This window comes from Terrapene carolina, unplaced genomic scaffold (assembly GCF_002925995.2).
Source record: "Terrapene carolina triunguis isolate 2854851 unplaced genomic scaffold, T_m_triunguis-2.0 Scaffold212, whole genome shotgun sequence".
NCBI lineage: Eukaryota > Metazoa > Chordata > Testudines > Emydidae > Terrapene > Terrapene triunguis.
The window spans coordinates 10,021,625-10,033,810 of NW_020664563.1; the positions used below are offsets into that span (position 1 = coordinate 10,021,625).

Consider the following 12,186-nt stretch of genomic DNA (forward strand, 5'->3'; position numbering starts at 1 on the left):
CCCCATAGAGCCACATGCCCGTGCATGGCACAGAGCAAGCAGAGTGACACCTCCATTCCTGCACGCTGTGAGGGCATTGCAGCTACAAAGGTGCAGAGCTGAATGCATGGCACAACACAATGAGAGTGGCACCTCTACCCCTGTAGGCTGCAGTGCCTTGTGCATGGCATAGCGTGAGGAGATGCGCACCTGTAGTGTGAGAGGATGTTTCATTTGCAAGACCACTACAGTCATATATGTTCTCTACCCCTGCTTACTAAATTCTCCTCCAGTTGATTTCATCAGGGTTGCACTGGGATAACCCAGGGGAGAGCTTGGCTGATGCTCACCAGTAGCCTGCATACTTGGATGAAGAAACACTTGTTTTGCTTCATTTGGAAAACCCGATGGCTCTTCCTTTTTCTCCTTCAGCCTGTGTTTTATTCCTCGTTGTTTTTGTACTCCTTACTCCTGGATGTCAGCTCACACCAGCCTGCCGGCCGTGTGTGTCGTCCAATTTGGAATCCTCCCATGTGGGGGAGCTGGGAAGTTATTTGGGGAATGGGGGAGGCTTGTAGCTTAACCAGTGTGTGGAGGCAGACGGAGGTGGGAGGCTGATCCCCCCCATCCCTCAGGAGAAAATAACGGAACTGCCGAGGATGAGGGCTAGCATAACTTTGGCAGCTGAGCCAACGACAGGCGGAGACGCCAGTTGCATGCTCATGGGGGAATTGAGGGAAATCAGAGAATTGTCCATTCCGGAGATGTTTTGGTCTCTCTAGCGTCTTTGGGGAGATTGGCGGGAAGATCTGTGTGCTTACGCTGCTGCTGTGGGAGAAATCAGGGACCATTCCTCTCTCTAGCCCATCACTCACCCCCTAACATGGCCCTGAACTGCACAAGTCTCTCGAGGGAGGAAATTATAGTTCCTCACAATTAAGGGCAGAAAAAAAAATGTTGCTGGTGTCAGGGGACCAGCAGGCGACGGCCAGAAAAACATCATGTCTCCAGAAGAGTGGCGTCAGGAATATCCCTCTGAACACTGCTGACGTCAGCCCCCGGAATCTGGATGGCTCGGGAGGGCTTGGGGCTGTTTTTCCAAGATATCACAGGTCAAGAAGCAATGTTATTTTTAAAACCTGGGTCCCCCGAGCAGCCCATATGCATGAGGGAGCTTTTCTCCTACCTCCATTCCTGTTATGTTTGTGCTTCTGTTCCTTCTGAGTCATGCCACAGAAATGTCCTCCAGGTTTATTTATGGGCTCAGGAAGGGATTTTCTCCCCCGCCCCTCCCAATGTGCTCTGTGTGTTTTTTGGTTGGTTGGTTTGTTTTTGTCTCCTTCCTCTGAAGTATCAGAGGTGGCCACCGCTAGAGATGGGACACTGGCCTGGGTCGGCTGGTGCTCTGAGGTGGCACTGAGCGTTCTCTCTCTCGGGTGCTTGGCTGGCTGGTTCTTGCTCCCGTGCCCTCACCATCTGTGAGGTCAGGAAGGAATTTCCCGCAGGTCAGATCGGCAGTGAGCTTGGGGGGGGGGGTTTCACCTTCCTCTGCAGCCGGAGGTACGGGACGTTTGTCGGGATCGTGTGGGTACATCTCACCTAATCAATTGGCTGACATTGCAGGGGCCTCCGGCGTTGGTGCATCTCGGTCCCTTCTGTTCTCAGCCTGTGTCACATAATAGTGTAGTCTCCAGAGGGTTTCAATACTTGGTCTAGTTGGTGTGGTGGTGTTTAGTGTGCGGGTGCCGAGTGCTGTTGATGGCCTGCATTATGCAGGAGGTCAGGTGGGATGATCTGGGAGTCCCCTTTCCTGATCGCTCCTGCCCTCGTGATGAGATGGTGTCATCATGGCGCATGTTGGGGACGGCCTGGCGAGGCAACGTAGGGGGATCAGATTGTCCTAACTTTGCTGCTGTCTGTGACTTACATGGTAGGGGAAGTGTTTTCTGGAAATGCTGCTTGTGATGAGAAGTGGGGGAACTTGGTAAGAAATGGGGTCCTCTCAGCCCCACCCTGGAGCACAACCACTGGCTCCAGACAAGGTTTCCCAAAGTGACTAGTGATTTGGGGGTGACTCCGTTTTTGGGGCACCTGAGAAACCGTCAAGGGGCTTGATTCTCAGAGGAAACAGACTCAGTGCTTTGTGAAAACAGGCACCTGGAGGTGGTTTCAGTTCGGGTACCCAAAAATGGACGTGCCTGATATCGCTAGTCGATACTGAAAATTTTGGCCATTTCAGAATCCAATTCAAAATGTCCTCTTTGGTTTTCCCGTGCCCTGTGGGCCTGCTTTTAGCCTGCTTTAGGGGCCTTGTTTCTCTCTTCCAATCTCTTTCTGCTCCCGCATTCTGCCAGCCACAGCCTCCTCTATGTCTCTCCATCCTCCCCGGAAGAAGGGGGGGAGGGGCGGGGGGGGAGCTTTCACTGCAGTCCCTGGCATCCAGAGTAGCGTATTTGCATATTTCTAGGTCTCATTAAGTCTTCTCCCCATTCCAGATATCAGATGGGAAAGTATCTTTTCACCCTGGCCCATGCATAGTTTTTTGGTCTCTCTGCCATCACTGAATGCTGCAGCTTCTGTGAAAGCCGGTATATAAAGTACAGTTGCATTTTTTGTTTGCCTGCATGAATGGTTGTGGGGAAAGGGGGGGAGGGGAGTTCCCTTGGTATCTAGCTCCCAGTAGGGAGAAGTGGCTGCATTCTCTTCACAATATCTCCCTACCATATAACTTACAAGCTGCCAATTGCTACGGAAAGATCATGATAGCATGTGATAAATGAGGCCTTTTTCACCATTAACGATTTTATCAGCATTGTTCTGTATATTTATTCTCTAAAATGCTACATTCCCATGGTGGTGTGTTTTTTCTCCCAGAAATCTGTTGCTCCAGGTCACTCAGGGCCTGATCCAAAGACTTTCTAGTCAATGGGACTCTTTTTACTGACTTCAGTGGGTCGTGGATCAGACACTGTGTCCTTTGAGTGGACACAGAAAATATGTCCCTCTTATTTGCTGGGGCTGGCTATCACCATATTGAGGTGGCTAATGGGATTCCTGAATGCATTAGCAGTGAGAGCTTTGTGGCAGGGCAACAACTCACTGGCGCGGCGCCTCCTGCTGGTTGTCCAGGGAATTAGCTCTTCCAGCCCGGAGCACCCTCTGCAGGCTGGTGTCTCGCCTGCCGCTGGCCCCCGTGTCCTTCCCAGACCCCGGTGCCCTTTGCCTAGGGGTTCTGCCCACCGCAGTACTCCCTCACTCTGGGTGTCCCCTCCCAGGGAAACCCCCAACCCCCTATCCTCACCTTGCCTCAATGGCTACTGCCAGTCATCATCTAGCCCCCACTCCCTGGGCAGACTGCAGTCTATAAACCACTCATCATCGGCAAGGGGGGTTGGAGCAGCTGCCTCTGCCTTTATCTGGGCTGCCCCTCTGCAGCCCTAGTACCCTTTTGTGGGCCCTTAGCTTGGCCTGCAGACTGGGGCTTTGCTAGGCTGGAGCTCCCCCAGCTCCCTCTGCCCTTCCCCAGCACTGCTCCACCCTAGATACCCTTCTCAGCTTCCCCAGCAGCCAGGTCCTTCTCTCTCAATGAAGCTAGAGAGAGTCTCTCTCAGCCCTGGTCTACACTATGAGTTTAGGTCGAATTTAGCAGCGTTAAATCGATTTAACCCTGCACCCGTCCACACGACGAAGCCATTTTTGTCGACTTAAAGGGCTCTTAAAATCAATTTCTTGACTCCTCCCAGACGAGGGGATTAGCACTGAAATCGACCCTGCTGGGTCAAATTTGGAGTAGTATGGACGTAATTCGACGGTATTGGCCTCCGGGAGCTATCCCAGAGTGCTCCATTGTGACCGCTCTGGACAGCACTCTCAACTCAGATGTACTGGCCAGGTAGACAGGAAAAGCCCCGCGAACTTTTGAATTTCATTTCCTGTTTGGCCAGCGTAGCGAGCTGATCAGCACAGGTGACCATGCAGAGCTCATGAGCACAGGTGACCATGGAGTCCCAGAATCGCAAAAGAGCTCCAGCATGGACCGAATGGGAGGTACTGCATCTGATCGCTGTATGGGGAGACGAATCCAAGGGCATGAAGGACAGAGGTTATAACAGGGACCCGCAGCAGTGCCGCATGAAGCCTACCAAAGAACCAGAGGGGCAAACGGCCAGTCCGGGTCAGAGCCCCAGACTTGCCGCTTCTATGATAAGCTACATGCCATTCTAGGGGGTGCCCCTACAACTACCCCACCCCTGTGCTTCCCTCCTCCCCCACCCTTCCTGGGCTACCTTGGCAGTTATCCCCCCATTTGTGTGACGAATTAATAAAGAATGCAAGAATTTGAAACAACAATGACTTTATTGCCTCTGCAAGTGGAGATCAAAGGGGGGAGGGGAGGGCGGTTGGCTTACAGGGAAGTAGAGTGAACCAAGGGGGCGGGTTTTCATCAAGGAGAAACAAACAGAACTTTCACACTGTAGCCTGGCCAGTCATGAAACTGGTTTTCAAATCTTCTCCGATGCACAGCGCGCCCTGTTGGGCTCTTCTAACCGCCCTGGTGTCTGGCTGTGTGTAATCAGTGGCCAGGCGATTTGCCTCAATCTCCCACCCCACCATAAACGTCACCCCCTTACTCTCACAGATATTGTGGAGCACACAGCAAGCAGTAATAACGATGGGAATATTGGTTTCGCTGAGGTCTAACTGAGTCAATAAACTGCGCCAGCGTGCTTTTAAACGTCCAAAGGCACATTTTACCACCATTATGAACTGCTCCTTACTACTGTCCAGGCTTCATGAGCCATGGAAGCAAGGGGTAGGCTGGGGTAGGTGCGACCGCGCAGTGCTGCTGACTGGGAGAGCAGCCTGAGGCAGAAGCCTCCAGCTGGCATGATATTCCAGGCAGGACTGAATCTCCATTAGACGAAACTTAAAGAAGAGAATGACCTGGAGTCATTCCCATTTTTGTTCACACGCCCCTGACCAACCTAACCAAGGTCGGCCAGGAGCACCCACGGGACGACGACGACGGCTAGCAGTCGTATTGTACCGTCTGCTGTCCGCATTTCAAGGCAAGGGGATGCTGCTGTGTAGCACTGCAGTACCACGTCTGCCAGCAGCACCCAGGAGACATACGGTGACAGTGAGCTGAGCGGGCTCCATGCTTGCCATGGTATGTCGTCTGCACAGGTAACCCAGGAAAAAAGGCGAGAAACGATTTTTTGACGTTGCTTTCACGGAGGGAGGGCGGAGGGGGGCCTGATGACATGTACCCAGAACCACCCGCGACAATGTTTTTGCCCCATCGGGCATTGGGAGCTCAACTCAGAATTCCAATGGGCGGCGGAGACTGTGGAAACTGTGGGATAGCTACCACAGTGCAACACTCCGAAAGTCGATGCTAGCCTTAATACTATGGATGCACACTGCCGACTTAATGCGCTTAGTGGGGACACACACAATCAACTGTATCAAGTCGATTTCTAAAAAATCGACTTCTATTAAATCGACCTAATTTTGTAGTGTAGACATACCCTCAGGGTACATCTACACTTACCGGAGGGTCCTGCGGCAGGCAATCGATGTTCTGGGATCGACTTATTGCGTCTAGTGAAGACGCGATAAAATCGATCCCTGATCGCTCTGCCGTCGACTCCGGAAATCCACCGCGGCAAGAGGCGGCAGCGGAGTCGACGGCAGCGTGGCAGCGGTCGACTTTCCCCCGTCCTCACCGCCAGGTAAGTCGACCTAAAATACGCAACTTCAGCTACGGTATTCACGTAGCTGAAGTTGCGTATCTTAGGTCGGACCCCCGCTGTAGTGTAGACCTACCCTCAGTCTCTGGCCCTCAGCCCTCTTATAGGGCCAGCTGTGGCCTGACTGGGGCGTGGTCCCCACTTGTGGCTGCTTACCCCAATCAGCCTAGCTTTTCCCCTGCCCCAGCCCTCTCCCAGGGCTGTTTTAAGCCTTTCAAGGCAGGAGCGGGTGACCACCCCGCTACAAGCTTCAATACATGATGATAATGAATCCCCTGGACTGATGGCTAGCTTCGCTCAGGCACCCGCCCAACAGCAGCTGGAAGAGGGAGCTGCTCAAGTGTCATTGGCAGGTGCCTCACAGAGTCTGCCAGGGTAGCCAAGCTCTGGATGCCAGGAGCTGCATCCCAGGGTAGGATGGAGGAACAGAGAGAAGGCTGTTGCTAGCAGAATGCAGGAGCAGAAAGGGATTGGATTCTGAAATGGCCAAAACTTTCAGAAGTGACGCATGATTTCAGGCACCTCCATTTTTGGCTGCCCAAACTCTGAGGCCCTTGAGGTGTCTTAGCATGCCTGTATATGCATATCTCTTGGTCTGATTGATTCTTCTCCTCACTTCAGATATCAGGTGGGAACATATTGTTTCACCATGGCCCATGCTTAGTTCTTTGGTCCCTCTGCCATCACTGAATGCTGCAAAGTGGAGGCAGGAGTCCGGTAGGAGCAGGGCAGGGCAGAGATCCAGGTACAGAGCTGGGAGAGGAGCAGGGAAGGGTCAGCATTGAAAGAAGGTGGGTGAGATATGAATGGAGGAACAGAGAGAGAGCAAGGATCTTACTTCAGGTCTGTTTCAGGGAGAGCTCGGCCCCTTGAGAAACCTGGGAGTGTCTCACTGAAACCAATACAGTTATAAGCACCTTTTTCTCCTTTTGGACGAACACCCTTTCTCTCCCTTGAGTTTCCCCTTCTCTCTTTCCTAGAGCAAGTCCCCTTCTCTTCCCCCACAGTGGGGGTGGTCTCTTCCTTTCCTCTCTCTCCCTGGAGTCACCCATTCATCTCTCCTCCCATTTCCTCTCCTCATTGTTCTCTCCTTCCCCCTTTTCTCTCTTCCTGGGGGTCCCCCGGATTCCTGCTGCCCCAGGACAGGTACACCGCTACCTCGATATAACGCCACCTGATATAACACAAATTTGGATGTAACGCGGTAAAGCAGTGCTCCGGGGGGGAGGGCTGCGCATTCCGGTGGATCAAAGCAAGTTCAATATAACGCGGTTTCACCTATAACACGGTAAGATTTTTTGGCTCCCGAGGACAGCGTTATATCGAGGTAGAGGTGTACCTTCTCTAAGAGCAGAATTCAGTCTTAACTAGGGAGAGACTATAAATAGCAAGAATTATTTATATTTGTTTGGTTGCATCTCTGCCCAAGCCCTTTAACTAACATGATACGACTCCGCATTAAGGTAACGAATTAACAGTCTGGTTGGACGTCTCCCTAAAACTGGCCAAGCCTTCCCAGACTTTCCCAGAATGCACTGGATCTCAAGGGATGGATTCTCTGGGGCTGCTTCTGCTCTGGTTGTTCCCAGGCCTCTCCCAGGGCCCTGTCCTACACCAGTTCAGCACAATCCTACTCCTTCCTGCTGCACTGAGATATCTGCTGACTGTCTCCCGTTCCCTGTCCCTGCAGGACGTACATGAGCGTGAAGGAGCTGAAGGAGGCACTGCAGCTGAACAGCACACACTTCCTCAACGTCTACTTTGCCAGCTCAGTGCGGGAGGAGCTGGCCGGTGCCGCCACCTGGCCATGGGATAAAGAGGCCCTCAGCCACCTGGGTAAGCCAGTCCCCTTATGTGACTCCCATGTGTCAGCTTCTCCCTCTGTGGCTGGTGCACAGGGGGCAGCTGCCTGCTACAACTCTCATAGGGCATGGGGAGGCAGGTGGGGCCAGTGATCTAATCCAAAGCCCAGTGGAGTCAGTGGCAAGACTCCGATTGACTTGAGTGGGCTCTGGATCAGACCCTGTGGCCTTCAGCATATGCAGTAGAGGCCTGTGCTTTGGAGCTAGGAGTCCTGCGTTCATCCCAATTAGGGGCTGTTATACTTGAGACGGCCAGCCCCTTGGGGTGGGGACGGAGCACAGGAAGAGCGCTTCCTTAGGACAGGTGCTCCTCTCCAGGGGAGCTGTGATTGGGGGTTCATCTGGAAAGGAGCAAGGGAATCTTAACATCAGGCCTGACTGTGGCCACACCAAGAGAGTCGGCGCGGACGTGCCAGAGAGGCTCAGAGTAAGAAGGTAAGTGATGTGGATCCATCCAAATTCACTGCCATGAGCCCCAAGAGAAGCTTTGGAGAGTGATTCAGAAAAGTTCCTTTTTCTCGTTTTGAGAGCAGAGGGGCTACAATTCTGGCCAGAGTGGGGGGGGAGGGAGGAGCAGGCAGGGCTGCCCTATGGGCTGTGCAGCTTCCAAGGGGGGTGCTTGTTCTCTCCCCTCCACAGCATGCTTCTGTCTAGCCCTACAGAGCCAGAACTCCCCCGCTGGGGTAGCACACAGAGAGAGGCAGCAGGGGCTGCAGTAGTAGCAACGCTGTGTTCACAGATTAGCTGTGTGTACAATTCGCGGGCTTCCTTTTGTGATTTCAAGAGAACTAAGGCTACGTCTTCACTACCCGCCGATCCGGCGGGTAGCAATCGGTTTATCGGGGATCGACTTACCGCGTCTCGTGAGGACGCGGTAAAATCGATCCCTGATCGCTCTGCCGTCGACTCCGGAAATCCACCTCGACAAGAGGCGGCAGCGGAGTCGGCGGCAGCGCGGCAGCGGTCGGCTTTCCCCCGTCCTCACCACCAGGTAAGCCGACCTAAAATACGCAACTTCAGCTACGGTATTCACGTAGCTGAAGTTGCGTATCTTAGGTCGGAACACCGCTGTAGTGTAGACCTAGCCTAAAAAAGAGATGTGAACACTTCCAGAGCAGGCCATCAGCACCAGGCATTAGCACCGACGGCTCCTCCTGGCAAACATCAGTACATATGCCAGATCTAGTCACTTTTTTAGATCCTGATCCAACACCCAGCGAAGTTAATGGAAAGATTCCCACTGCCTTCAGTAGGCTTGGGAACAGGCCCCTAAATCAGCCCCAATAAAAAGGTGTGAGCAGGAGGGGAGCAGGAGGTGCTCCCCCAATGGGGCACAGACAGCTGCTGTTCAAACAGAACTGATGTGGTTCGTGTTTCCTTCTCTTCTGCATGTCTTTTTCTTTTTCTCTTTCTTCTATTTCCCTCTTTTTTCCCCCTCCCTTCCCTCCCTCTCTCCGCTCTCAGACATTTCTGGCAGAGCCCTTTACTCTTTGCAGTCAAAACATCTTACTGAGCAACACTTAAGTAACTGGAAGTAATTGCTCCCGGCACCTGCATGCCAGACCTTGACCTTCTGCTTTCATAGCGTGGGATGTTCAAACCTTCACATTCTAAACAGCCACTGGAGCGCTGTTTTAAAGTTATTTTTACCAGTTTCCTTTCTTCAGCGTGCTGAATGCTCACAGTGCCGTGGATTTTGGGGCTGGCTTCTCAGCTGCAGAGTGCTCCGCTCGCTTGTTGAGGAAGGCAGATCTCTGTGGAATCCATTCCTTTGGTTATCAAGAATCATTTTCAAGGCTCAGCCACTTGTGACTGACACTTATTTTCCTACAACCAGCTCCTCAGTCATACTCCTTCTCTTCAACCCCCTCTGACTGTCCATGTGTATCCCCTATCCCCTATCCCCTCCCTTCATCACCAGGCCTTTCCCGGCTCCTTTCCAGTGCATACCTCTGATTCTGTGTTCACTAAGAGGCGTGCAGAAGGCAGCGGGGTAGTCTGATGTCTCAAAGCCTTGCATTTACCTCTGGGATCATCCAGCCTGAAATCGTAAGCGGAGCTAGGCACCTGCTGCAACATTTGAGTCAAGCGCTTCAACTAAAGGGGGTGGGGTGGGGTGGGGGTTAGCTTGGCATTAGAGACAGAGCTGGGAAGTTTGAATCTGGATCTGAACTTTGCCAAAACTCAGGCATGGATTGAAGGCTTTGGTTCAAGCCCGTCTCTTCTTTTGTGAAGGAGGGTGACAGCTTTGCATTCAATCAATAGGTGTTTCCACCACAACAGACCTCACTTCACACATTGTAGCATGCATACCTGTCTCAGTTCTGAAGAGGCTAAGACCAAGCAGACTTCAAAAAACAAAGCTTTTGACAAAGATCCAGATCCTCAAAGGAGCCTAAGGCCCATTGGTTTTAATGGGAGTTAGGCACCTAAATACCTTGAGAATCTGGATCAAAGTCCCTCACATGAGGCTATTCAAGAAAATAAATAAACATGAAGCGAGAGGCAAAGTATTGTAATGGATCAGAAGCTGGTTAAGAGATACCAGAGGGGTAGCCGGGTTAGTCTGATTCCATAAAAACAATGAAGAGTCCGGTGGCACCTTAAAGACTAACAGATTTATTTGGGCATAAGCTTTTGTGGGTTAAAAAAAACACTTCTCCATGCATCTGAATAAGTGGGTTTTTTTACCCACAAAAGCTTATGCCCAAATAAATCTGTTAGCCTTAAGGTGCTACTGGACTCCTCGTTGGTTAAGAGATAGAGAACTGAGTAGGGATAAATGGTCAACTTTTAACATGGCAGAAGAGTGATTGTGTGGGATGGCCGAAAGTTTTGGTGATATTTTATGTATTTACTAATATTCTAGAAAAGGGCTGAGCAATGAGGGGTCAAAATTTGCAGATGACACAAAATTATTTAACTCAGTCAAGAGTGGAGAAGACTGTGCATCTTCAGAGGGACGAAACCAAGACAGTTGAGAGGATAACATGACAGCAGATGAAATTCACTTCTGACAAGTGCATGGTAATGCACATTGGAAGGAATACACTGAACTACTAGACCTTCCACTCAGGAAGAAGCCCACAACAACTCAATAAAAACCTCTGCGCAATGCACAGCAGTGATTGAAACCACAAACAAAAAGTTGAGGTGAATATAAGTGATGAGATAGAGAACAATGCCAGTTTATCCTTCAGTGAGAAGCCCTCACCTGGAATATTACTGTGTTTAGTTCTGATCATACTGGGGGCGCTGGGACCAATACCACCCTTCAGAGTCTGTCCACTTTGCCAGGCAGTCGCAACCTACTTCCCCTTGGAGGGAACCACTGACAGGAGGAGTACTACGCTCTGGTTACAGCTGTTACACCAGAACTAGCTAGACTACCATTGTCATCGCCGGATGAAATGGTGACTTTGACATACCCTTCCCCCCTAGATGACTTCAAGCTGTTCCAAGATCTTCTGCGTCATCTCAAGTGAACTTCAGTTCCCACTAGAGGAAATCCAGGACTCCCAACACAAGCTCTTGGACATCCTCCACACCTTGGGACCTATGAGAATAGCCCTCCCTGCCAATGAAGCCATACTGGAACTGTCTAGGACAGTGTGGCACACCCCCGCCACCTGTGCTCCTACCCCAAAGGGGCAGAGAGACACTGTTATGTGCCAGCTAAGGGCTCAGAATTTTTATGCTTGCACCCAGCTCCCAATTCGCTGGTGGTTGAGGTTGCTTCGGAAAGATCCACCTTTGTTGTCTTCAAGCATGACTACAGTTGGTATACTCACCAAGCCGTCATTCTGTTCACAGTTCTGTTCACCTTCTGTTCACGGTTCCTGCCAAGGTACTATCTTCATTCCTATGTTGGACAAATCCTTCCCACGTATGCATGGGAGTCCACTTTATCCCCTCTTCTCCGGACAAAACTATAATTACGTCCCTAATAGACTGAGGAGCCCATATGGACAACCGCATGACACAAGGAAGTCCAGAATGCATATTGATGTCCTGGAACTTTGATCAGTACAAAAGGCATGCAAGTTCCTTCTTCCATTCATCCACTGTCACCATGTCCTGATAATGTCAAACAACACTACGACCATATTCTACATCAACAAGCAATGGGGAGGAAAGTCTGCCTCCCTGTGCGCAGAAGCAGTCAACTTCTGCAACCGGTGCATCACTAATCAGATCACCCTATTTGCAGCCTACCTTCTGGGGAAGCAGAATGTGCTTGCAGACTCCCTCCAGCAGATGCTTTGGGATCAACAATGAGTGAGAACTCCACGACAGGGTGCTACATGACTTTTCACGCAATGGGAAATCCCAACCAGAGATCTGTTCACTTCTCAAACCAACAGCAAGTGTGACACGTATTGCTCCAGAGGAGCTCTAGGTTATCACTCCCAGGGCGATGCTCTCCTTCTCTCCTGGTCAGACCAGCTCAACTATGCTACCACTCTTGTCACAGGTGCTGCACAAGATCCGACAAGACAAGGCGACTGTCATCCTCATCGCCCCATTCTGGCCCAAACAGTTTGGTTCTCCAGCCTCCTGCACACATGTTGTCTCATCTGCCGATTGCCATC

General features: G+C 51.4%; 1 protein-coding gene across 1 annotated transcript in view; it reads left to right on the top strand.

Annotated features, from left to right (window-relative positions):
- The window catches only part of LOC113407547 (pappalysin-2-like), a 155,966-nt gene that overhangs the window by 31,417 nt on the left and 112,363 nt on the right, over nt 1–12,186 (top strand). The window contains exon 2 of the mRNA XM_026656179.1: nt 7,423–7,568. Coding sequence (XP_026511964.1) covers nt 7,423–7,568 — 146 coding nt within the window. The remainder of the gene's footprint in view (nt 1–7,422; nt 7,569–12,186) is intronic.